The sequence below is a fragment of the Symsagittifera roscoffensis genome, chromosome 3, assembly GCF_963678635.1.
Source record: "Symsagittifera roscoffensis chromosome 3, txSymRosc1.1, whole genome shotgun sequence".
NCBI lineage: Eukaryota > Metazoa > Xenacoelomorpha > Acoela > Convolutidae > Symsagittifera > Symsagittifera roscoffensis.
Genome location: NC_087064.1, coordinates 79,729,782 through 79,757,417, shown reverse-complemented (window position 1 = coordinate 79,757,417; position 27,636 = coordinate 79,729,782). Strand labels below are relative to the sequence as shown.

At 35.4% G+C, this 27,636-nt stretch overlaps 3 protein-coding genes across 3 annotated transcripts in view; 2 read left to right on the top strand and 1 right to left on the bottom strand.

Annotated features, from left to right (window-relative positions):
• The first annotated feature begins 816 nt into the window (after positions 1-816).
• LOC134841853 (O-acyltransferase like protein-like) lies at positions 817-15,856 on the top strand. Its single transcript, XM_063857893.1, has 6 exons — positions 817-1,075; positions 5,316-5,460; positions 6,684-6,879; positions 10,263-10,455; positions 13,997-14,734; positions 14,916-15,856. The coding sequence occupies exons 1-6, from the start codon at positions 817-819 to the stop codon at positions 15,854-15,856; spliced, it is 2,472 nt and encodes an 823-aa protein (XP_063713963.1).
• A 2,021-nt stretch (positions 15,857-17,877) lies between these two features.
• LOC134842547 (centriole, cilia and spindle-associated protein-like) lies at positions 17,878-26,881 on the bottom strand. The gene is made up of 4 exons (XM_063858937.1): positions 26,469-26,881; positions 22,107-22,219; positions 21,901-22,026; positions 17,878-18,518 (listed from the first exon to the last, which is right to left on the bottom strand). The coding sequence occupies exons 1-4, from the start codon at positions 26,863-26,865 to the stop codon at positions 18,321-18,323; spliced, it is 834 nt and encodes a 277-aa protein (XP_063715007.1). The 5' UTR covers positions 26,866-26,881; the 3' UTR covers positions 17,878-18,320.
• The window catches only part of LOC134842549 (proteasome subunit beta type-1-like), an 87,488-nt gene continuing 82,584 nt past the window's right edge, over positions 22,733-27,636 (top strand). Inside the window, exon 1 of the mRNA XM_063858938.1 lies at positions 22,733-22,749. The gene's annotated coding sequence lies outside the window, so the exon portion shown is untranslated. The remainder of the gene's footprint in view (positions 22,750-27,636) is intronic.

Genomic DNA, 27,636 nt, shown 5'->3' with positions numbered 1-27,636 from the left:
ATTTAGCCGTCATAGCACCTAATACATCACAGAGAAAGTGGAGAAAATGAAATGTGGGGGGAAAGTGTAAAAGAACCAAACTGAATCTCTGGGAGGCTAAGTTTACTAAAGGGAAGTTTTCGACATAGAAGTTCGTCTCTGGAAAGTTCAATTTACGAAACCTCTTTAAAAAGTCTACTGACATTTCTTAACCACATAAAAACGTGATAGCGCGTGAACAAATGATGCTTTTTTTACCAATTCTTTCAAACAAATTGCCATCAACATTTTTTGAAGAAATAAATTGTGATCAAGTTGTACCTTTACCAGGGGATGAAAATGTTGCAAAATAATTCTTCTAAGTGTTCAGGTAGAGCTTGATGAGCTAATGTTTTCGAACGAAAAGAAAGATTTGGTTTTTTTCATATAAAAGAGCCCCCCATTTAGTTTTTTTTTTCATATAGAAGAGTTTTAAAGGAGAAGGGGGACTGGAAAAGAGCCTCAAAATGTTTTAATTGGAGTGTGCAGGTACGCATATTGGATTTTATCGGTTGGGGACGGGGGAGGACAATAGGAAAATTGAAAATTTTGACGAATTTTATAGATTTTCACCAATTTGATTTTCTGAGATTTCGAAAAATGAAATAAAAACCTTTTCTGCAACTTTTTTCTGCACCCCACGCGCGATTTTGAAAAGAGCCAAAAATGCTGCTTTGGGTTTTTTAATAGTTTTAGCCAACAAAAAATGCATTTTTGACATGCGCTACCCCCTCAGAGGCTGGTATGTATATCAAGGATGAGGGTTGAAGAACCGAGGGATTTTTTTTGGTAGCCAAAATGCAAGTTATGCAACTTTTAATTTATTACACGTGTCTTTTCGACATCACTAATTTCAAGAACTCCAATCGAAACCATGCAACCAGTATGAAGTACACTTTTAATTACTCGGGGTGCCCGATGTACATAGCTTTGATTGTTGCAGTGGTGTTTACAGCTTCACAGGTACGCGGCTATGTCCCCTACATTGACTTCGAAGCTTACGAGCAGCTGACACAGAGCGACTTGAGTCTTCTATTCCCAGTTGATGAAATCACAGGTAAACTGATTTTCCGTACTGCTTTTGATTTTTTGGCTCTCGAGAAGTTGTAATCCAAAGTGTCCAGAAAGCGTTCAAGGGTTCAAGGCTCTTTTCCAGTTCCCCTCCCCTTTTCAAAATACCGAGTTTTATGTTTGTTTTACGTGTTATTACGGCTAAATGCGTGATGTTACGCTGTAGAGTTTGAAGAACAAAAATTGTCGATTCGCTCACCACGCCAAATTTCATTGCATTATGACAACGTTAAATAGACTTTTCAAAATTGAATTTGAAAGGGGGGAACTGGAAAAGAGCCGCGTTCAAAAAAGAGGTATCTAAAAACTTTCACAATTTTTTTAATAAGAAATAATTTTTTTTGAAATACCGAGTTCGACTTTGTCGTCGACCAATTTTAGACGTCGAGTTTGACTGGATGGTAGTTTCGAAGTCCGGATTTTGGCTCAAAAACTTGCAATGTGATCAAAGATTGAATTGTTTTTCACTTTTTTCCACATTTGGATACATTTCCTAAAACTTTTTTTGTTGTCACTAAGCAATGAAAATTAAAATTACCGGGTGCGTACAGTAAACCGATGTCAGTAAATTACCACACCAGTAAACCGATTTACGTAATAGTTAAATCGGAATGAAAGATTTATAGAATAAATGCTTCCTGAGCTATTTAGAACATAATGGAAAACAAGACTGCTCGTATCAGGGCGAAGCCCTGAATGTTCCGACTGCCCATTAAGGTTTATGGAGCAGTAATATCGTTAAAAAGTTAAAAGTAATAAAACAAAATGAATTTTTTTTTTCAAAAATTTGAAATTTTTTATAAAAATCATCGGCTCTTTTCCAGTTTCCCCCCCTTTCAAAAAACCGAGTTTTATGTTTGTTTTACGTGTTATTACGTGTAAATGCGTGATGTTACGCTGTAAAGTATGAAGAGCAAATCTGTTCACAGTTGTCGATTTGTTCACCACGCCAAATTTCATTGCATTATGACAACGTTAAGTAAGCTTTTCAAAATTGAATTTGAAAGGGGGGGAAACTGGAAAAGAGCCAAATCATCCCCCCATACGCCATATAAAGTACAAAAGGATAGATTTTGCTGCTTGTAACAAATCACGTATGGCAAATAAGCTTCGTTAGATCAATTTGGAACGATTTCTAAGACGGATTAACTCTCCGCTTACGCGTTAATAGCGCGAAATATATCGCGCGTTAATTGTCCCAAACTGGCCAAAATGACAATCTTTAAGACCCCAAAACTTTACAAAAAATGATCACAGGTGAAATATCTTTTCAAATTTGAGCTCAGGACAACAATACCTTTCGAATGATATAAAAAAATTCCGTCAAAAATGGCTAGTTAAAAAGTCGAAATTTGTCTGAAGAAAAAAAACCCACCCCGAGCACAAATATTCCGTTACTTTCGTATCGAAAGTCGGAACAATAATACTAACTGAAGGTATATCCACACTAACATTGCATATAGCAAATCGCAAAGCATTAAGCCACATGATGTATGGATCGCACTAATACACTAGCTTCGCTAGTGTAAAAATGGTTGGTTATAATGAAGTCATTTCGTTTACAATGTTTTGGGTCAGTTTTTACCAAAAATCTCACTAAAACTAAGAAACTAAGAAAACCTTCAACTGTCGTCATCTGAACTTGAACTTATTTAGGTTTATTTTCAACTTTACTCAAATAATTTTACTTAGCCGCCATTTTTTTTCAGTTGTTTTTTGCCAGGTTCTGCGCGTACTTCACATGATATATCAATTTGTTGAAATTTTGGACTCTTTTCCTGTTCTCCCCTTTCATTTTTTTGTGATATTCAATTTATGAAATAACTTGAAATTCAAGTCTATTTAAAAAGCAGAAATTGCATTGAGACTTGTCAGCGTGAACACGTGATCACATTCTCACAACATTTCTTGGCTCTTTTCCAGTTTCCCACACCCCTCGGGAAATTACAAAATTAAGCAGTTTAAAAATTGTTCACACGGCATTTGCATGTAAAAAATGTTGTAGGAATTTGTTCACTTGTTCACGCTGACACGTTTTATTGCAGTTTATATTCAGAAAAGTCATTTTAAATTGAGTTCCACATATTGAATTTCGGAAAAAATCAAAGGGGGGGACTGGAAAAGAGCCCATTTCTTACATGCAAATTGCCTTGTGAACTTTATTTGAACTTTTTGTAATTTTACAAGGAGGGTGAGAAACTGGGGAAAAAACAAATAATTTTCACCAAACTGTTGAAAATGGAAACTGTTCAAGTGACAACAAAGTTGTAATTGTGAAATAAATAAGGGTTGCGCAAAAAATTGAAATTACTAAATTCTTAAGGTAAAAAATTATGAACTAAATTATGTCTTACTGTCTTTTTAAGCAACCATGCTTGTCGAGAACACATAATAAAACTTAATACAAGCTTAAAAACTGCAGCATTGAAATGTGAGAGTGGAAAGGGGGAAAATTTAGATTGAACAACCCAAACTGTGGAAAACAGGCCAATCTGTGTCAACATTGTTTTCATCTGGTTTTCAGATTTGGTTTTTTTTCAATCCCCTTCATTTGCTGGAACACAATTTCGAAAAGGCTATTTGATATGATTCTAACTGTTATAAATCCCATGACAGCAACTTAGTGTGAACGAAAGACGAGAGAACAATACTTATTCTGTTTTCAATGAAATTTTTTTTCTGTTTTGACTATTGAAAACGACGAGGAAAGTTGTATTTGGGTGGGTTTTGAAATTTTTGCTTTCATCTTTGCTTTTTCACGACAAATCAAGTGCCACAATTTATCATCGGAAGGGTCGAGTGACATGCCATTGCTTCGAATGACAAAAAAAATTTTTTAAATGACCCAGTAGCGAGAAAATCTGGTTCGAAATTTTCAAATTATGGTCTAATTGCGAGCGAGTAAAGCAATCGAGTAACCTTCTTTTCTTGAAAACTGATCATTCAGAGCGCCCTTAGTGAGAAAAAAAGTTTCTTGACAAAAATTGATTTAAAGCAAACAAATTTTGAAAAAAAGGATTTTTGTTTGGCTTTTTTTAGTTTTTTGTTAGTTATTCATTTTTAGAAGACAAGTGAGCTCTTTTCCAGTTACCCCCCCCCCCCCACCTTTCAAAACACCGAGTTTTTTGTTTGTTTTACGTGTTATTACGGCTAAATGCGTGATGTTACGCTGTAAACTATGAAGTACAAATCTGTTCACAGTTGTCAACAGTTGTCGATTTGTTCACCACGCCAAATTTCATTGCATTATGACAACGTTAAATAAGCTTTTCAAAGTTGAATATGAAAGGAGGGGGGAGACTGGAAAAGAGCCGACAATTTTTCTCAATTATGCTTAAATAAATATATTCATACGCATTTCTACAGAGTTCTCTTATCACACCGAGCGAAAGAAGCTTGAAATAGTTTGAAGAAAAAAACAATTTCTTGCTATTTTTTTTGAACCAGGTCGGATTTTCTGTGCTACTTTCACAGCAAATAGCTATCCTTGTTTCGGCTCTTTTTCCCTTCCCCCCCACCCACCACCTCCGAACAACATGAATTTTATGGTATAACAAGTGGTTTTACAAGGTTAGTTTTGAAAACCAAATATGTTTGTAATGACATAATTAGTCTGCATGTCACTTTTCATGACAATTGCACAAGGTGAACAGTAATTTAAAAGATAAAATCTTTCAGGTGGGGGGAAAAGGAAAAAGAGCCCTTGTTTCTAAATGCAATTGTTTTACAAACAAATCCGGCAGTTTTTTATGCTATCAAGAAAAGTGGGGTGCTTCTTACCCCGTTTTCTTCCTTTTTTGTTCTTTTTAAGAGTCGATGAACTCTTCAGTTTAGACTCTTATTCAGGTCGTGATAAGCTTGTTTTTTCGTTTTTTATGAGAAGTTTCAAAAAATTTTCAGGCTGTTTTACTCTTTCCCGGTCTCTTTTGACTTATTTTTAAGTTCCGTTCAACTCCACTTTCGGACAGCAAAAGAATTAAGTGCACAAAAATTGTGATCGGTTACTAGTTTCGAAAGAGAAATTGAATTTTCAGAATTCTCAGCAAAATGAAAAATTTTTCTCGAAATGCAAAATCATCCAATTTTCTCGAAGTGGGCTAAATCATCAAAAAAAGTGCCAATCATAAATAGTTTTTGAAAATCAAAGGTGATAAATTTTTTTCTTTTAAATTCGATATTTGACGTCTTTTTTCCAACTTTCTGTTGGTTATGTTTTTTCTATTCAGGCCGGACAGACGGAGTGTTGGTGGACACAGTGTTTAGCAGTCAGAGTCTGGCGGGCACAGTGTGTGGAGACCACATCCAGACCATCTTCCAGTGTCTCTATCACACTCACCAGAACAAAGACGAGGAGAAGGCTCACAAGCTCAGGTACCCCACCCAGTTCCATTCGGAGTCTGCTGATGGACATTGAACGTAATGGGAGGGGGGAGAGATAGTTATCATCACCAAACCCAAAAGACTGGTTTTCAGATGCTCAATTTGAAACCATAGCTCGTTCTGACACAGCTGTCATTTTGCACATGATTACTTTTGCACAGTGTTCCTTCCGCTGGAAATTGGAACGCGTTTCAAAAACTACGCTCTGCTAGTGAATAGTTACCCGAGTCGAGATTTTTCACCTAATTTGAAGCAAGATTTGAGCGGTTTGAGCGGTTTTTTTAGACAATTACGCTCAAAATCTAGCTTCAAAATGAGCGGTTTGAGCGGTTTTTGAACGGTTTATCTAAAAAAAACCGCTCAAAAACCCTGCAAGATTTGAACGGTTTTGAGCGGTTTATCTAAAAAAACCGCTCAAAAACCGCTCAAGTCTTGCGCGGTTTTTTAGATAAACCGCTCAAAACCGTTCAAATCTTGCGCGGTTTTTGAGCGGTTTTTTTAGACATACCGTTCAAAAACCGCTCAAACCGCTCATTTTGAAGCAAGATTTTGACCGTAATTGTCTAAAAAAACCGCTCAAACCGCTCAAATCTTACATATTTTCCAGTGGTTATTTTGCTCGAGCATTTGAAAAAAGTCGCTCACATTGTTTTTGAGCGGGATCTCGACCCGGGTACCTTACGCTACGTAGCTGCCTGCGAAGGCCATGAAAACATAAAATAATCGAATGTTAGTTTAAAAGATCATTCACTGATCAGTAGACAGTAAGTAACTAACAATAACAAAAATATCCCGTATCAAAAAGGTTACTTTTACTAAAACATTTGCAAAATTCATCTTTTTAAAATTCATTTAACCAATTTTTGTCGTTTTTTGTGCGTGTGTACAAATTTTAATTGTTAAGTTTTTTTATAATAAGCAAAAAAAAAACAGCCGATAAGCTGATAATTTACTCGGCGGAAAATATCAAGACAAAAAAAAGTTATTTCGTCTCTCCCAAGCATTCTCTCAAAAGGATGTAAAAATAAACTCCAAAGGTTGTTCAAAAGCTGAAAATATTTTTTGCGAAATCTAAACACTACTGAAACAAATATCTTGTTTGTGAGCCTGCCCTTTTGCAAAGGAAACACTTGAAACATTTCTGCTCCAGGCAGAAAAAAAACCCAAGCTGACTGCGTACAGAATACATTATAAACAAAAAATTTATTTTTCAGGTCTTTTCAAATTATTGACTCGTGGGGCAAAACCGAATCCGGGATCAGCCAGGGCAACCTGAACTGGCTGGGAAGACCCTCTCTGTGCACGGTCACATTTCAGGTGACAGAAGGCACCCTATCCTACTCGTTCGCATTCCTTGCCAGCATAGTCCAGTTCAAACTAGCCGGAGCCAACTACACAAGCCCCATAAAGGCACCTTCCTCTCTTTTTTTACTTATTGTACCCCTCCCTTTTTTCGTTTGACTATTAGTCTTAATTGATATCGAAATTTTCTTTTTTGACTATTCTACAAAAACATTTTATTCGCTTAGCTTTCTCCTCATAAAACATGCAAGTGACGCTTCGCTGCATTTCCATAAAAAAATTGTTTTCATCTATCGGCAAACCGTCAACACGTTACCGCGACTGCCGCGGTCACTATTAAATTAAAGAGAACGAATTTATAGACTTTGGTACTAAGGTGTAACTTTTGGTTCTGAAAGAAAACATCAAAGACAGCGAAAAACGAAAAATCGCAGTTAAGATTGTCTCAGATGCTAAAAAAACAATCAACAACGAATTACTAATTTGCTAACAGATATCTGTGTTGTTCCGACTTTCGAAGAAAACGTAACATTTGAGCTTGGGTGGCTTTTTATTCAGCCATTTTTGGGCAATCGAAACAACAGATTTTAACAAAAATTTTTTCTACCCCATTGAAGATGCCGACTCCCTGAAATCAAATGAATGTAATTGATTTTTTACTTCCGATCAATTTTTGCAAAGTTATGGGAGTTTTAAAATTGCCAATTTGGCCTAGCTTTGGACTAATTTATGCGAGCTTTGAAGTTTTTGTTCATGATGTTGAACGCGTAAAACGAATTATATAAGCGTGGCATCTTTTCTCGCCCAACAAAAACGTCCCAAAATGAATTGAGGCTAGCTAAGCAGTCGTATTAATTTCGTACGACTCAAAATCTCACAATAGTTAAATAACCCGGGTTGACCAAAAATGCTTTTCATAAAATTCTCATAAATTGAAAATTTCTTTTCATACAATTTCATACAATTCCATACGTACAGAAAATTGTATGAAAACTCTATGATAAGCATTTTCCCATAAATAGAAATAAGCAATTTCCCATAAAGTTGTTTTTTTGTTCGTAATTTTATTTTTTGACAAATTTTCGGTTGTGTTTGCAACCGAACACAAGTGACAAAGACCTTGGTTACTCAAAACACCAAAGGTTGGGCGGTCTTGCATTTACAATGCATAGAAAACTACCTGAATTGTCATCGAGCTGTCTTTCACAAATGATATAAAAAAAGTAACAAACTTTTAATTTTCGGCAAAATTTTTCAATGATGATTATTTTACATTTGTGAATTTTCAAATTATCAGACATTGATCAAGGCATACATAAACACGCCATACAAAAGAAATAGGAATTTTCAGCGTTTTTTTGTAAAAAAAAATTCAAGTGAAAAGAAAAAAGCCAATATTATCGTATCCAGGACTACGTTAAGCACACAAAAAATTAAATTTTGCATGGAAAAAAAAAATTTCGGAAAAGGTTTGTTTGCGTACAAAATTCGATTTGCGCTTGAAAAAAAAACGCGATTTTTGTGTCATATATGAAAACTGTATGGGAAGCATTTTTTTCAGAAAAAAATTAAAATATTTTGTCACCAGTCTGTTCAACTGTTCTCAAAAAGCCACCGAAATGGTTTAATTTTTTTTCTATTGTTTTTCGGAAATGTATGAAAATTGTATGACAAGCAGTTTCTCCATATACTTGATGTATGGAATTGTATGATAATGATTTTTGTTGTATGGAATTGTATGATAAGCATTTTCGGTGTATGGAGGTCAACCCGGAAACAGTAATGAAAGTCATGCAACAGTAATTTATATGACGCAACTTTATATGTTCGGACATACTCCATTGAACAAAGCTTATAAATGAGAAAACTGGTACCCTCAGCTGCAATATCAATCCCCGTGAAGTTCGTTAGGATGTAAAATGAGTTACTCGATGAGTACGAAATTAGAGTACGTTTGTAGTATAAAAGGCCAAAAAAAATGCCATTATTGAGTCAGCCAAAAACCCTTTGCCAAAAAAAAATAACTGAAGCAAGAAGTCGAGACTTACCATTCACCAAATCTAAGTTAATATATAACTCGCATAAAAGCAATTTCTAACGCAGAAATGAAGCTGCACTCCGCAAACACGAGCAAGAAAACGGCAAAAAGAGTAGCTTTAGAATGTAAATTAAGAAATAACGAAAAAGAAAAAAAAAATAAGCCTCAAAAAAGTTGGTATGCCTGAATCGAAACTCCAACCAGGGTATTAGGAGACTTGCGTCCTCGCATCTGAACCACATCGCTTAAAATTTTCAAACCAGCGACAGATGCTAACAAATTGCCAATGCAGCAAAAGGGCTACGAAAAAGACACGTTTAGTTGCTAGTTTTAATAGATTTGTAATGATGTAACTTATTCGGCAAAAATTGCGCCTAAGCTTTTGGCGCAAAAGCGATCTTTTTTGGCGTTTTATAGTCCATCAAAAAATTCAACGAAACTAACGGATCGAATAAAATTTTGGTTTAAGTTTTAGTAAAAATGACAGTTTTTCGCTTTTAAACTAAAATATTTTACTTATTTAGTTACTCATCTTAAATTTTGTTGGGTCACATAAGAGGCTCATTTTGATCTAATTTTGTCAGAAGTCGATGCTGTAGTTTTGGTAAAAATTTTTTTGATTAAATAGAAAATGAACGTTTGTGAAAAGCATAAATTACACAGCTGTGACATTAATACCCTAATTTATTAATTTATGGTTGGACAACGAGTTTTTACTCAAGCAAAAATTAATTTGAGTCTGTAAATTTTCTTCACGCATTTCGCACGCAAGTTATTGTCTAAACTCAGTTAATTTGTGATCGCCTATTTTAAATGTCGTCTAATTTCCTTAATCAAATTCGAGCCAATTATCACAAAAACTTAACCTCACCAAACGATCAGGTATAAGAAAATCAATAGGAAGCCAAACTGTGTATTTTATGAATTGTAAGTGATTAATCCTGTGTTTTTGTAAGTGTACCGACCAACGTTTAACATTTTTAACGATTTGTCTTTGGATTCCAGAGACTTACACACAGCAAACTGAGCATAGTTTGGCTGCGTAATGATTTTGGAATATGCCTGAGACAAATCTTATGGCGATGCAAAGTTGTTTATCTTGCGGTTTAAACGTATAGCCAACAGTCAGTTGGAAAATAGTCAATAAACACACACGCAAGTAACAATACTGCCTTGTTTTTTTTTTTCAAAAAAAAATCCAAATTACGAAATTCTAAAAAAGGATGGCCTTGAAGCTTTTTTAACGATTCATGTTTGAAACTTTTTTTGCAAGCAACCCAATAGAAAAAAACTGGATCAATAGGTTAATGTTTTATTTCGCTTTTGCTGAGAAATCTAATAATTAAATTCCATTTTTGAAACCAGAAGTTTATCACGTATTTCGTGACCTACACACTTTTGCTTTTTATAGACCAAAATCTGCTTTTTATAGACCAAAATCTGCTTTTTATAGACCAAAATCAACATCGCGTTTTGTCTGCCTGAAGACTGTCAAGCGGGACATATTTTGAAGCTGTTCAATGTGTCCCGAAATAACTTTCAGTTGGAGCCCCAGAAAGTATACTTCCCTGACAACGGGAAATATGAGATAGCGTTTATTCTGGCTGTGATTGTTCTGGTGCTATTCCTACTTCTTGTCATAGCAGGTAAACAGAATTAGACGTGATAAGGGGCAGCATTTATGCTGAAAGGAAAGATTCCAGTATTCTAGGTAATTATTTCTTTATCACAATTGTATAATATAATATTATATATAATAAAAATAATCATGATAATAATCATCGTAATAATCATCAAAATAATCATCATAATAACATTAATAGTATTAAACATAATATTCATAATAATAATCATAATAATAATCATATGATACCAACAATAGTCACAATAATCATAACAACCATAATCATGATAATCATAATAAGAACCATAATAATCATAATTGTCATAATAATCATAATCATAATAAAAAGCATAACAAAAATCATAATCATAATAATCATAACTGAATGATAATAATCATAACAATCATAATAAAACCAAACAATAATAATAATTATAATAATCATAATGATAATAATCATCAAAAAAATCATAATAAGAATCACAAAAATAATCATATAATAATCATGATAACAACCATAATAATCATCATAATAATCATAATAATAAGAATCACAAAAATAATCATGATAATAATCATAATCATAAAAAAATAATCATAATAATCATATTAATAATCAAAACAATCATAATAATAATCATAAAAGTAACATTAATAGTATTAATCAAAATAATCATCATAAAAATCATCATAATAATCAAAATAACAACAATAATCATAATAATCATAATCAAAACAATCATAAAAATAAACAAAATAAAAACAAAAATCATAACCATAATAACTCACTTACAAAAAACTGAAGAATCACCGCTTATGCAGAAACAATTGTCGCAACCCGTTCTTTCACTGGAACTTTTCATCACACATTTGATAGTGTAAACTTAAAGAAAATTCAAAACGTTTCCAGAAAACGGTCAAAAGTTCTAAAAAAAGGTTCAAAAGACTTTTTAAAATCCATGAAGTTTTCTGCAAACAGCAAGTTATGGCCGCTTAAGCAGAGAAGATTTCCAAAGCTGGGTTTCTCGAGCTGGGTTAAATACAACCTGAGAATTGGACCGGTAGTTTTTGCGTAAAGTCAATAAGTTTCCAAAAAACTTTCAAAGATTCAATACATTGAATTGTTGGAAGGCTATAACATTTCTATTATACAAACCATAAAGGTAGGCTTTTAGCAACCAGTTCAATCGATTAAACCTTTAATATCAGATAGCAGGATAGTTAGCGAGATAAGTCCAAAAACGGTCAACAAATCAAAAACTTGATGATTCCGAGAATCATATTCTTTTGTGTGAAAAAATATTGCAAAACAAGATGCAGAAACAATTCACGCAACCTGCAAATTCGCAATTTCGATTGAACCCAAAGTCGCAGACTTGGGAGAGTAGTTTTCGAGAAAGGTCAAACACTTTCAAAACAAAACGGTCACAAAATCAAAACTTTTACTTTTCCGAGGGCTAAAATTTTAAAGTCACAAAAACTTGGGCGTATTTGCATAAGCAAATCAGCTTCCCGAAATCCGTTCTAAAAATTGAACCCAAAATCTCTGGTATGGCTAGGTGGTTTTAGAGAATATTCAAAAAGTTTGAAAAAAGAACTGTCAAAAAATTAAAAATTGGAATATTCAGAGGGTGATAACTTCTTGTGTAACACTCTTTGTTAAAGCCCGCTAATACAGAGGACTTTTCACTACCCGTTGTCTCCTTGAATCCACAAAATCGGATTTGAGAAGTTAATTTTCGAGAAAAGTCGAAAACATTCACAAAAAGTTCAAAAATCAAAAATTTGACTATTCCCAGGGCCATTACTTAGGGTGCAAAAAAAGTATGGTCGCAGCCACTTATGCAGTAGAGCTTTACAAAACATTTCAAATCATTGAAACCAAAACTCATATTTGAGACGGGTAGTTTTCGAGAAAACGAAAAAAATGGGTCAAACTTTCAGCCACACTTTTTCGATGGCTGTAGACAGAGAGGTCAAGTGAAAAAAAAACACTCTAGGGGAGTACGCATGCACACAGAAGAGTAAGGTCTTTCAACTAATGCCCCTATTTTGAAATTTAGGAGACGTTTCTGAGACAAACTAAAGTTTTTGCAAAAAAGGGGAAAAAATCCAGAACGAAAAAATTGAAAATTCGACAAAACGATTGGTAAACATACAATCAACTTGAAAAGTGCGGAGGGGAGTGCTAAAATTGTGTTTGTCTTGAAACGGCGATAATCGAGGCCATAAGGCCGATGAAAAACAAGCCAAAATCATTTTGGCCGAGAAATATTTTTAGCGAAACAAGGAAAACAAAGGAAATACGAAGTCAAGGTAAGTAAAATTACAAAATGTAGGCGTAAATCAAACACTAAAAACAACCCTAACAAAAAATGGGGGCAGAAAAAAAAACAGAGAGAAGCAGACGTTTAGAAAAACAAATCCTGGTCAGATTTGAAACCATGACCTTTGACGTCCCTGGCAAATCCGTTACCTCCAAGATAAGTTGGCCGGAAACGCTAGGAAATTTGAATACATTATGAAACAAGGTAGAGATTAACACAGGCGTCCACATGAGTCCTGTGGACAAAGTTGTTTACGGTAAAAAAAAGTCTAGTGCCCGGTTCCATTACCCTAACTTATCACAAGAGTAATAATCATTCAAATAAAATTAACAATTATGATAATCATAATCATAATAAGAACCATAACCATAACAGTCAAAATCACGATAATCATAATAATAATAAGATTATTAGTAATAATCATAACCATAATACTGATAATAGTAATTTAAATCATAATAATAACACAGAGGCGAAGATAAGCTCCGCACCACTTGCAATACAAATATGAAAGTTACGAAAATCAAACAAAAAAAACGTTTTGTCAATAAAAATAGAAACAAAAGCCCAAAATATTCGGCACAAAACTGCCTGTATCATTAGAAACTCTACGAAGAGATTTGCAAATGCTAACGAGAAGCCAAGTAGCAGACAGACAATCTACGTTAGCCGAAAAATAAGCAGACAGACAATCTAAATTAGCCGAAATTTTCTATTTGCAAGAAAAACAAGTCTTAACTGGAATCAAAATCTCGAACTCCCGAGGTGTGTCGTCTCAAGTATGGGGGTTACAGCAATTTAGAAAAAAAACTGAGCCATCGAGCTACGGGAACTAAACCGACAAAATTTAACACGGACGATAATGCGAAAAAGCACAAACACTCTAATTTGCAAAAAAAGGCCCGGCTGGATTCGAAGCGGAAATCTTTGCCATCTCAATCAGTTGTTTTACCTCTTCGCCGATGCCCCGGATGGTTGATTCGATTTCAATTTATAATTACTAAGCGGTAACAAAGCCGAAAAAACCAGAGCATAAACCCTTCATGCCGAAAAGAAACTCAGAAAAATTCGAGTCTTTAAAAAATGTTCTTTTTCCCGTCAGAGAACACACACGCGCAAGAAAAACAATTTTATTTGCGGAAAAATCTAGTACAATTACAATATCCTTATTTATCGCATTAATTGCTCAACTAGTATAATTTCTCTGCAGTTTGTGTAGTGCGTTTGAACTTTCAGGTACTACAATCGATATTTGGATTCGATGGTACATTCACAAAATGAACAGACAAGTCCGAGAAGAGAGGGGTGAATCGGGTTCAAAAGGTTCCCTCGAATCAGTATTCTCAAACCAGACATTCACAGAGACCTCATCTACAATAAGCCGACTACCCGAGATCCTCGGCAACCTTGACGTTCGGCTTTGGGTGCAAGTCGTGCGATGTTGGTCTTTATACACAAATGTCACAGTATTCTACATCGGTAAAAAGCGTCGAAGGTTCCGATGTCTAGAGGGCATCAAAGTCCTCAGTCTTTGGTGGATAATATTAGGTCACACTGCTCTTTTCTTCTTTCTCTGTGACCCAATGGTTCAGTTGGACAATCTACAATATGCCTATGAGGAACTGCGCACTGATTTCCTCATTGTGATGGCACTCCATGCTACGTATGCAGTGGATACCCTCTTAGTAGTCGCCGGGTTCCTGATGACGTTTGTGCTGCTGGAGAGGCTGGAAATGAGGGTGAATCATCTGAATGTTCTTTTCTGGGTGTGGTACTTTGCCAGAAGGTACATCAGACAGACTCTGGTCATTCTCATCATAGTCCTGATCACCATTGGCATCTGGAACGTTATGGGAAACGGAACTGGGCCAATGTGGCAACCGGGTTTGAATCAAGTGGAGAACTGCAATGACTATTGGTGGACTATTCCTTTGTATATACAGAACTTCATCTATACAGATACACCATGCCTGGGTAGGTCCAAAGCACAAATTAATAACGAGCTTTTCGACAATGGATAGCATAATTTCACTCGCTCTGAGTTTTCAATTAATCAAATTTGCAGTTTACGATTTTCTTGCCCCGGAGAACGAGGGCACAAATTTGGATAAGAACTTAATGTTTTACCGATTCTTAAGCATGCCATTGTTTTCAGGCTGGACTTGGTTCTCGGCATGTGATTTCCAGTTTTTCCTCATCATGGCAGGAATCATTTACTTGGCATTCAGACGTCCCATCATCGGCATCGCCGTCGTCTGTGCATTAGTCGGCATCTGCATCATCATAACATTCGCTCTCAGCATGGCCTATGATTTGCCGCCAGGAGCCACCGCAGGCTTTTTCCACAATGAACTATACAAGAATTATAAAAACACGTGGCAGTTCTACAAAATTATCTACAACAAACCTTATACTAGGTTCGCCAGCTACGGCTGCGGAGTTGTTCTCGGCATTGTTATTTTTTCGTACCCACAAGCCGAACGTAACTTGCCTCGGGTCGCAGCTGTATGTCTGTGGTTCCTCGCGATTCTGCTCCAAATGTTGTGCCTATTTTGCGACTTTGGGCTGTTCAGTGGAATGTTCCCAGGCACGGGTGGAGCAGCCGCATTCAACGCTTTACTGCCTTTTACCTGGTCCATGACAATATTTTGGATAATCTGGGCATGCTGTCAAAATTATGGAGGCCCTGCGAATACATTTCTGTCCATCTATTTCTGGAAGCCTTTAGGCCGGCAAGCCTTTATGATCTACCTAATCAACTGTTTAGTTATCCAGTTTTACTACACTACAAACGAGGGTGATTTCCACCTTACTAACTGGAGTTTGTTTGTGTTTTTCATCGGAAACTTGGCGCTTTCACATTTGATAGCAATGTTGTTCACATTTCTGTTCGACTTTCCGTTCGGTCGACTCGATGAAATGGTGACTAATTATTTGGACAAACAGGCCATAGAGGAGCAAGAGAGGGATAAAGAGAGAGAAGGAGAGGACGAAGATGAGGCTCCAGCCGGAACTGGAGATGAAGGAACCGAAGGTCCGAGGCGTCGAACGAGACCAACGGAAGGGTCTCCCACTCCGACTGAAGAGCGGGCATAGTCAACTCAAAAACTCCAACCACAAGTGACCAGCTAACTACGCTAATTAAACAATTATTTTTATAAAACTTATTTTTTAGTTGAAGGGTTTGTGAACTACTTATATCCTTCAACCAATAGGAACATAGCCGACAGAAAATTGGAAAAGGGTAGAAAATTAAAGAAACCTACTACTAATATCCTTCAACCAATAGGAACATAGCCGACAGAAAATTGGACAAGGGTAGAAAATTAAAGAAACCTACAAAAAATGATTGAAATTTTTTCAACTATCGAAATTCGAAAGAATAAATATATAACGTTAAAGCTCTTTGAATTTGTTTATGATTGGCTACTTTTCTTGATAGTGTCAAAACTGGCCGAAAAAAAAACTTAATGAAACTGACTTCACATCGGAGTTCTAGCCATTTTGAGCAGCTTAAAATGAATTAAGAGGAGTGAATCTTCAACCATTGCTATAAGGTTCTTTAAAAAATAAATCCTTCAAACACCTATCTCACGTTTATTCGTGGTACTTGATTTTGCGCGGCACACCCGAAGCGCTAACTTCTAAAATTTTCAAGGAGCTGAATAATTTAAACAGACACCTCAATTTCAAGAAATCTTCAAGATAAATGGCACGTTTTCAATAAGGCTAAATCAACACGAGAAATCAGAGAGATTTGCACATGAAGGCGAAGCAGGGCTTCTCACCACTTGCGATGATACCACACAAAACATCATGACAAGCTATCCGGCAGTTAAAAAAGAAGGTCCAAAGCCACATCCGTAGGAATACAAATTTTAAAAACCAAAAACACTTTCAAAATTTTCAAACACTTCCAAATTTTCAAACAAAACTTACAGAACGGCAACAAAGCCGACAATTGTTGAGCGGACACACGTTAAGCCGAAAAAAAGCTGACCTCATTAGAAAAACTAAACTTAAAAAATTTAACTCATGTCCCCTTCAAAACTTTTAGATAAAAACTTTTTGCCCCTCAAGCGACTCCAAAAGAGGCCTCTAAGCCGATGTGTTATCAGCCAAATAAACAGAAAAAAAAACAAATAAAAAATTTTTAAAAAAAACGGACATGCTGCTATCTGCGCTGGTACATTTACAACCAACATAAAAAATTAATTCTGAACAAAACGAACCATTTAAAAGCAGACATACTCAAAAATTTTCTATTCCTTGACGAAAGTACAGATGGTCATCACTTATTTCAGTCATTTTCTGAACAAATTTTTTTACGGGGAAACAGTCTAGTACCCGGTTGCAAAACCATTGCTTATCGCAAGGGTTGATAGCGAAAACTTCAAGAGAAACACGCGCCTTAGAAAATAAACCTACAAAAACACCAGAAACAAAGAGTCCAAGCATGCAAGTAAACGGAAAAAAAATCAGACTTGATTTTGAAAACGTCTCAACTTTTGAATTTCAAAGAAAAAATTCTATGCCCTTAAAGCTCTTTGAATTTCTAGAAAAATATATGATTGCCACTTTTTTGATAACATAACCCCAACTTGAGAAAACAGGATCAAAACGCAAATTTTTTATTTCGCTGGGAAATCTGATTATTAAATTGCACTTTCGAAACTAGAAACCGATCAGGTTTTCTGTGACTTTTGCACTTTCGCTACTATTCAATGGTGGAGTTTGCCTTCCTTTTAACAAAAGAAATTAACTGAATTAAAAAAAAACACAAAATTCAAACCGCGAAAAAATCAATTTGAGACTGAACAAATTTTACCACTTTTCCCGAAAAAAAAACATCATCGCAACCTATACAAGAGTCTGCACTACGTTCAGGCGACTCTTAAACACAATAGTCCGAACTTTTGATTATTAGAAAGCACAGACTTTTTAGGTTGAAAATTGCGCCTTAGAAATTTTAACTTCTTTCATTTTGTGAAAATAGTGCAAATCCAGCACTGCGTACGCCCCCTTTGAAAGACCGACATTATGATCGCAAAGTTGATGAATTGACAGAGATCGATCGTTTTCCCATAATAAGAGTATTCAATTAAAACTCAATTCAACACAAACACATTTCAAATTTTGTTGACGCTGATCAACCATTAAATAAACTTGAATATAATTAAATTCAACGAATTTTCAATCTTTATTTTAATTTATTGAATAAATTTCATAAATTGCACTTTTACACAATATCAGAGTGAGCAGCTGTTCTGTAAACTTACACTAATGAAATGTCAATAGGTATACCCGGTCAAGCTCATCCCATCAGACTGGGAGAAGCGGATCTACTAAACAGTTTTTCCAAAAAGTGCACAGAAATTAATCCCTCTTTGAGGACCCAATTCAATGATTTTAGTTCCTGTTACTTTTATGCATGTCCCAATTAAGGAGAAGGGTATCCGCTGAACCTATCTGGTCACTTGTAAAGGTCACCCTGCACAAAACTGACAAACACAATCAGAAAAACAAATAAGCTATGAGTTTCAGTTGTCACGTTATTCAATTAATCTAATGAGCTTCGAGTTGTGGTCGCTCTGGAACTGTAGCAGTGCTGATACTCACTCATCCAATTTTCTTCGTTATTTCTCGCAAACTGAACGGCAATCAGCTGTCTAGGCGAGCTCTTTTCAGTCTTGCCTTTCGAGTATTTGACCTTCAGGGCCTCTCGATTTTCTTTAGCACGTCTAGCTGAATCGTACACCTAGAATTAAAAGGATATGTTTTTGATAACGTTTAGACTCAATAACAGCATAGGCAACAAAAAAGCAGGTAGCAGAGTTAAATTAAAGACTGAACGTGTGGATAAATAAAGGACTTGAAAGACACGCACAGAGGGTAAGCGGATCTTCGCAGTACTTGCGATACAACTCAATCGCAGCATTGCAAGCTAGCGAATAGAAAATGAGAACAAAATAACCAAATCGAAAAAAAATGGGAAAACTGAAATAATTTCAGAAAAACAATCGAAAAACACATTTAAATAAACTTTAACTAATAAAAGAGCAGAACCTAAGCCGATAAAAGCGGGTAGACGCCAAGTCAGCCAAAAACCAAAAAAATCATAAGCAATTGTCATTAAAAATTTTGAGCAGTCCAATTATTAACTTTGAAATGTTGCTACAGAAACCACCTGAAAAATTCAAAAAAAAATCAGCCATTTTTTGCCTTTGAAAAGACACAAAATAAGTAACCAAGCCTATAAAAATGAACCGAAACTATTTAGGCCCAATAAAGCTTTTGAGCAAAAACATAACAGAAAAACTAAAGACAACATAACCTCAGGGCCTTTAACTTTACAAATTACAGGAGTGAAACAAAAACACTTGCATCTACGATCAAAGTTGCTGGCAGCACAAGAAAATTCCTCGCAAGTAATCCGACAAAACATAAGCAGACAAACGAAAATCCTACAAATCACTTTTTGCCGGAAAAAAATTACAATTTCATAAATACTTAAAAAAGAAGGTCCGACCGAATTCAAACACAAAACCTTAAGGTACAAAGGCATCCGCGTTACCTCTAGGTTAAATGTGAAAAGTCTCGAAGGTGCTAAGTTTCACTGATAAAAAACTTCACAATTTCTTGCAGAGGTGTAACAAAAGTTGTTTACGAGAAAAAAGTCTAGTTCCCGTTTACAAGGCACTTGCTCTCGCAAGTAAAACACAGAGGCGAAGGAAAAATACAACTGCCAGTGTTACATAAGTATTAAGAACTGAGAGCAAAAAAATTTGAGCAGAAGACTGTTGAGCCGGAAAAGTTATCAAAGTTGAGCTATAAAACGTTTTAAAAGAAAGCGAAAAATAAAAAGCAAAAAAAAACTAAAAACAAGAGGATTCACTAAAAACAAAAAAAAATCGAATAGAACCGCCAGTTAAAAGTATTAACTGGTGCTCGGAAAAATTCGGTTGACAGGCATTCTAATATGTTGCTATCAGTTACCTTAGGCAGAGGCTAACAGCCGAGCAAACTGATTCAACAGATTTTGTTAATCTAATTGTTAATTAGAAAAAAGTCTATATTCCAGTTTGATAACGCTGGCTAATCGCAATCGATTACACCTTGAAAAAAAAACCTTGTTGAGATTAGAAGTATCATAATTTCACAGCCGCTTGTAACTTTTCTAAGACTAGCCACCAATATATCAGCTGCAGTTTATATTAAAATGCCGTTAAGTAGCAAAAACCATTTAAATATTCCGGATTTGAATATTGAATATCCGACCAGTTGATTAGGAGCCTCACGTCCTCGCTACTGCGCCACGATCGCTCGGAAGTAAACTAGTGACCCAGTTTATGATAGATCTACCTGTTCTAATATTTTGAATCATTTTGTATTGAAACAGAATTGCATAATTTTCAAAATTTCAAATGTCGCAACGCTCACTAAAACTGGCTTGTGTAAAAAGTGGACTTTACGCTAAACTCTAGCGTTTCTCTGCTTAAATAGGGGATTAGCCGCTTATTTAAAGGGGAAAACTACTACTGAATTTTTCAATTGAAGTCATTATCTGAGATTTGGTTGGGTAGTTATCGAAAAAGTGAACTAGATTCTAAAAATCGATCAAAAATTCAAAAATTTGGCTTTTCCTAAATCCATACACTTTTCTCTTTCCAAACATGGGAAAAACCTCTGCTTTCCACACCCTGATTTTCAGATTGAAGCTTTTCGCACCTTGATGTTTTAGATTGAACTTTTAATATCAGATTTAGCTAGTAGTTTTCGAAAATAAAGACAAAATTTCTAAAGAAAAATCTGTTTAAATTTCGAAATGAATTTTTCCAAAGTCCATATCAGCTTTTCTACAAAAACAAAAGTAAAACAAACAGCGGAGGGAAAACCTAAGCACCATATTAGTTTTAAAGAACTATCAACTTCAGAATCACCAGGTTCGTTCTTGAAGACATTTTCTAAGGCCATACTTTTTTCCAAACGAAGGGCATAGCCGTTTAGGCAGGTAAGATTTGCAAAACTGATTGTTTGAATTTAAAAAGATCTTAGATTTGGCAGGGTAGTTTTTGAGAAAAGTAGAAGTTTCTAAAAATTAACCAAAATGTCAAATCAACCTGAAATTTTCGAAGGCTGCAGAACGTGAGGTAAAACTAAAAAAGACTAGCGAAAAATGCAGGCACATAGAAGAGCAGCCGATTTTTCGATTGGTACCATTTTCTTGAAAATCGGTACATTAGTTATTGAGATAAATTGAAACTAGTGCGAAAAGCGCAAAAATTTTCTAAGGCGTCGCAAAAAGTGAAAAACAACAAATCCCATACATTTTTACAATACATGTTTTTTTCCAAACCGGATCTAACGCTAGCCAAAAATAAAGCAGAAACGTATGCCATTAAATTGGTTATGTTCATGTAAGCTTAAAAATGATTAAATCGAAATACGTGCCACTAAATGAGCACTTTTATTTGCCACTTAGCTTAGAAAAAAAATTCTTCGTAAGAATACACTACGCTTTGCTTGTGTAATCATATTTCAGAATAACTGAATCGGTAGATCTGCACACAAAGAGATAATTTTACATTTAGACAATTTCACAAAAATACACAAAAACAGCTAACAGACAATTGGTCTTTCAAAAAATTGGATGATGACAAAATAGAAATTAAAATCCACTTTCGTAAGTCAACCACGTTTTTTCGGGCGACTTTCATTTTCGTTACCGGAGAGCATAATTTCCCTTGACTTCAGCAAATTGTTTTGATTAGCCCTTAAAATATAGAGGCGAAGCGTAGCTTCGCACCACTTGCGATACAACAGAAACTTGCAAGGCAGATCAAAAACAAGACTGAAGCTACAAGTCGAAATACACCAGATGAACCAAATTTTCCATATTTATCTCGATTTGTTCTGGTAAGAGTTTATCAAGTTAAATGACTTAAGTTTATCAAGCACCGAAACAAAACTTTCAAAGCAATAGCAAAGCCGCAAAATACTTGAGCCAAAACCCCTAGCGTCAAAAATAATCAGAAAATTTTTTAAATGACAATGTGATTGAATCCTTGCCTAAAAATCACAAGCATGCCACTCAACGAAAAATGAGACAGAAAATTCGTTTATCAAATAAATTCGCTAACATGATCAGGCGAAAGCACGTTGTAAGTCATGTGGTTATTTGATGGTTCTCCGCGTCCATAAAGTGAAAAAGGTGGTCTGCTAATTGCCTTCACCGGCCGTGGAACTTCTTTTTTGACGTTTCTTTGCTGAAACAACAAAATTAGTCACTTTTAGAGAATAAGTTTGATAGTTTCCTCCTAGTTCACGTATAGCTAGCTATACTTACATTGTCTTCAACATTAATTGCAATCGATGCTTTGTCTTTCGAAGATTTAGTCGCATGCTTTTCATTCTGAAGTGCCTTCAGTGGTCGCCGATTCTCTTTGGATTCTGAGCGACCTGCAAATAAGCAAATAAAACGATTATAGAACCCAAGCAATCAATTCCAAGAAACCTATTCAAAAAATGTGACTTGGAGCTTCGGTCCACTATGATTTAACTTTAAGAAAGTGAGAATTATAACTGTAAGAAAAGTGTATTTCAATGTAGACACAGAGGCGAAGCTGTGCTTTGCAAACACTTGCGAGTATACAACCAAAAAGCACGTCTAAGTGAAATAAGAAAAGGTAGAAATAAGCCTCGAATTAGCAAAAACTCGGCTACGTGTCGCATTTGAATCTACGATCTAGCAAATTTGAGTCTCAAGCCTTTCCACTCAGCCAGGGATGCTTCAAATCCCCAAAAAAAACTACCCACCAAGAACACAGCTACATATGCTCATAAATTGTCAATTCGATGCAGCAAAATTAGCATCCAATAAAAATACACAATTTTGCATGTAAAAAATTGGAAAGCATAACGCCAAATTATGTATAAATTATGCACTTCCAAAAATTGAGAAATACATTGAGTTGAAAAACTTATTAAATCGAGCTTTTTATTAATATACTGCTGTTTGAAACAAACTAATTTTATGAGTTGATTTGATGTATTCAAAAACATCAACTGTCTTAAGATTTTACTTATCAAATTTCAAAAGCACATATGACTTTATACTGCTACCGCAGCCTACTGATTCAAAAGTGCTCACAAAAGCAGCAATTTTATATGCGACTTATGTTGGAAAAAAAGGAAGTTCGAACTAATACACTTTGCTTGGCAAGTTTAAAAAGAGAAATTATAACGTACACGTGGAACATTTTCCGAAGTCTGGTAAGAACCCAGCACTTCTGAAAAATTATGTTAAACTATAGTTAAAAAAAACATATGAATTCGTTAAAACACAGCAAGAATGAGGAAATAAAAAGCTAAAGCAAGGATCAGCTTGTATTTTGATCAAGGTTCAGTTCTTCAACAGTTTTTATGAGCCTGAGAAAACATTTAGTTTGAAGTTTTCAATAGAGTCCAAATGACGTTCAATTGGGCTTTCATATGATACCACAAAAACCAAACAGAAGTCAAAACTGGCTAGAGAAAAAATTTAAAACAGACAAAGCGCGGTAGTTCCTTCCCACTTTTCGAAATTGGTCATGGTCGAAATTGGTCATGGTCGAAATTGATCGTAACAACAAATTTATGTCCAAAAAATTATGGAGACACATTCAATAAATCTCCCTCGCATTACAGTTTGCGAACTCAGCCTGCGTACTCGGCACCCATTTATGATAAAAACCTTTTATTTGTAAAGCCAAGGGATAGATAGCGCATCTTAGTACAAGTATCTGGTAGATCCGTAGCCTCATATCAGGTCAATCAACTATCTGACTCTCTACTTTTATTGACGTTATATTTCATGTTTCCCTTATTTGTGAAATTCCAATGGGTTTTGATTGTATGAAAGGAAAGGAAGGACGAGTGTCTTGCGATACAGCAAGTATAGGATTGGAACAGCACGATATTCCAAAGCTATCAAAAATGAGGCGAAACGGAGCTTCGCATCACTTTCGATACCACAAAAACATCACTGCAAGCTAGCATACAGGAAAGAACAAGAGCAACTAAATCCGAAGAAAATGGAAAAATTTTGAAAAAACCACAACCAAACAAACTTCAAAATGTGTCTGGAATGATGTTCTATTTGCGGAAAACACGTCCAGAAACACATTTGACGGCGTTAAAAGAAAAATCAAAACAATTTTGTTCTGAGGTTTTTACCGTTTTGTTCGATCCGGAGGAAAACGTTAAAACTATGGTTCCCTCGAACGACCCAAAATTAGGTTAGCAAGCTGATAAAATATGAGCCGAAGTATAAAGGCAGAAAAAAAATAGGCAAACAAATGAAAGGAAAAAAGTCAAGACTAGCAGAATAACAATTTGCAGGAGTAAATGAAAACCGAAAAAGCAACTACAATGCAAAGTGCATGCAGCAAAAAAAATACGATGTGGCAACAAAGCCGACAAAACATATACCGACAAATAACAAGCCGACAATTTTTTTGAAACGGAAAATTTCCCATTCGAAAAAAACCCTGGTCAGGTTCGAACCCAGGGCCTTTGCCGTACATGGGTATTAGCTACCTCCAGACTAAAGGAGATGATTGGAAATTCGAATTAATTATGAACCAAGATAACAAATGATTCAAGTGATTCTGTTGAAAAGTTGTTAACCCGAAAAAAGTCTTTATTCTGATTTTATTATGCTTGCTAATCGCAAGAGTTAAGAGGACATCGAAGTTGTAAGCGTAGAAGCGTAAAAAACAGTAAAATGCGAAAATCAATTTTTTTGCTCAAACTTTTAAATATTTTCTGGGTTCCAAATGAGGTTGAATTTGTGCACCAAAACTTCGTAGAAAACAAAACATTAGGTAACAAGCCGACAGAGTTGAAGCCGACAGCCAATGAGCTAAGAGTCAACAAAAATTGTTCGGCAAAATCTGATTGGAAAATATTTATGAACTGCCCAGATAGTATCCTCGATAGCCATTTAGGTATTGAAATCAAACCTAAGGGCAGGCAGGCAAGCGCCCCATCCTCCCTCCCTTGGGCGCTTTTTCTGTGTTTTTCCAAAAACAATGAGCACACACCCCGGTGAAAATGACTGGATTAGCAGGGCAGCTGAATATGCTTTCGAATGACAATTCCGCCCTTCGGGCGCAATAATAACGCTCAGACAAAACTGGACAAAATATCTGAGCAAATTATTTAAAAAAATCAATTTCTGTTAGATGTTCCCACTCGGATGCTCCTCCATTCGCCCCTGAGGGACCCCAGAGGACATCCTAGAAGTTAATCAGCTGAAACTAACCAAAAAAAAAACATTTCTTCCTAAGATCTATTATGTAATAATGAGGCCAACTTTCAAAACTTTACTATGTCATGTATATTGACAGCTGTTTACGTTAAAAATAAGAAGTGTATGACCTAACCTAAACTATGGAAAAAAAACGTTGAAATTACTTAAACTAAATTTCTATTTTTTCCTATCGATTTCGGTCAAATGGCCAAATAAGAAAAAAAACCTAGAACTTAAAGAAAAAACTTTAAGCTTTTTGCTAATAGGACTTTCATATTATTCAACGGGAAATTCGTTTTGTTATCAGAAGCCATTATCTTAATCTTTTAAGCTTTTAATTTTCCGAATCTTAGATGACAGTCTTATAAACTGTGAAATTTTCAATTTTTTGAAATAGTTTAAACTATCATACCACGTCCCTTAGGCACCATTAAGAAGGTCTTCTTGAGTAAAAACTAACTGAATAGAAATTCAAAATCAATTTTTGGGATCATTGGGAAAAGGCCAAAAATGACCAAAATCTGTCTTTAAAATAAAACAATCGCAAAACGGCAATAACAAACTAATCGTATTTTCAAACTCTAGTGTCGCATGCAAAAAGATCTGGAAATTGAAGCGGAGATTTTTTGAACACGTTCACTCCATAAAAAACGGTTATGGGTAAAAAAAAAGACCAAATGCAATGTACGCACGGGGAACCCTACCCCATCATTATGACTTTTCATAGCGTCATGGGCACGCGCCCACCGAGAGCGAAACCTCAAGCCGAAAAATCTTCAGCAAAAAAAGTAATATCGATGTTTTATAAATATACAAACAACCAATCTACCAAAATGAATGAAGATAGTTTTGAAAAATAAACATGCCAAGGCAATATAAATCAAAAAAAGCATCGAAACCAAATTGATCACGCGGTAACAATACAAAAAAAAACATCTGAAGCCCTTAATGTCGAAAAAATTCTTAATAAAAAAGTTGAGTCCGCCTTCCCTCAGAACACGAAACTTTTTGTCGGGTATCAAACGATAGAATAAGAGGCCACTAAGTGGATATAAAATTGGCCGAAATGATTAAGTCTAAACAAACTTGAGGAAAAAAACGAAATTTAAACAAACCGAGTTGGTAAAATTACAACCAGTGTGAAAAGCAAATTTCGATTCGGCCGGATTTTAAAATGATACGGCACTTTTTGAAAAAAAAAACAGGTCCTAGCAGATTCGAACCTAAGACCTTTTTCTTTCCAGGCGTATTCGTTACCTCCAAGCTAAGTGAGTCGGAGACAGCAAGAAATTTGAATACGTTATGAGCCAAGGTAACTCCAGTCGATGAGTCCTGTGAACAAAGTTATTTACGGGAAAAAAGCCTCGAACCCGATTGCAATACCCTTGCTTATCACAAGAGTAATAACTGACTCACCTTTATTATCATGAATGGGAGCTTCGATGTGATACTTCTTCTCTGAGACATTTTCCAATTTAGAATTGTTTTCAAAAATTACTTTGCCTCCTTTTTCAAGTTCACTACTGCCGTATTCATTGACTTCTTCTGAATATTGAACTCCAATACTTCTTTTATTACTTTCATTGGCTAAAAAATTATTAGAGCTAAGAACTTTCTTTTCTGTTGTTAGCTCCCAGAATCTAGGAGAATGGGAAAGCTCTTTCAACTTGCGCATCTGTCTAAACTTCAGTCGTTCGATGTATTTTTCATATTCCATGTTCCAATCAGGAGCATTGAAATATTCTTTGTAGAAAGACAATCGTTTGCTTTGTTCGTCTTTTCTTTCAACGTCATCAATGAAATTTAAAACCATCAGAGGTTCAAAGCGTTGACCTGAAAAAGAGTTTAGTGTTAGGCGTTTTTGCTGAAAAGCGAATCATAGAAGCTGAAATTTTACTGATTTTAGGAGTAACTATTCCTATTTAACAGTCGTTCACTCGAGTCTTATGAGATTACCAATAATATGCTATATAGCCAATGGCCAGCGACACTGTCTCTTGTGCTTTTAAACCTCAATTTGCCAGAGCCAATTCGTGGTTCGCTTTGGAAATGGAACTTTAGGATCGTTATAGCTTAAAGACTACTACCAAAATACCCGCACCCCCATTCTAGATAGAAATTGAAACGCCCCCATGGCCAGGTCTCTAAATACCCAAAACAGGCGAACGTCGTCAAGAACAGTGTTCGAAACATCTAGTAATTATACGTTTTCGTTAGACAGTGTGAACTTAACCCAATCAATCACCTTATCTCGAGCATAACTGGACTGAAGTGGTCCATACAAAGGCGAAACACGTAAGCCAATTTTGTATCGCAAGCAGAGCTTCGCATCGTTTGCGATACAAAATGAATGATTATGATAAGCAACATATGAAAAGACAAATGAAATGCTGAAAAAAACTTAAAAACCGTTTTTTCTAAAAAAAAAAAAATAAAGCTTGCAAAAAAATTGAAACATCTGAAACAAACTTGGCTGCCACATTATAAACTTAATAAAGATCTTTCAAAATGCTAAGCAAAACCTGTAACCAACATTAGAAGGATTGGAAACTGTGACGATCCAAATGGAAAAGCGAGGTCAATT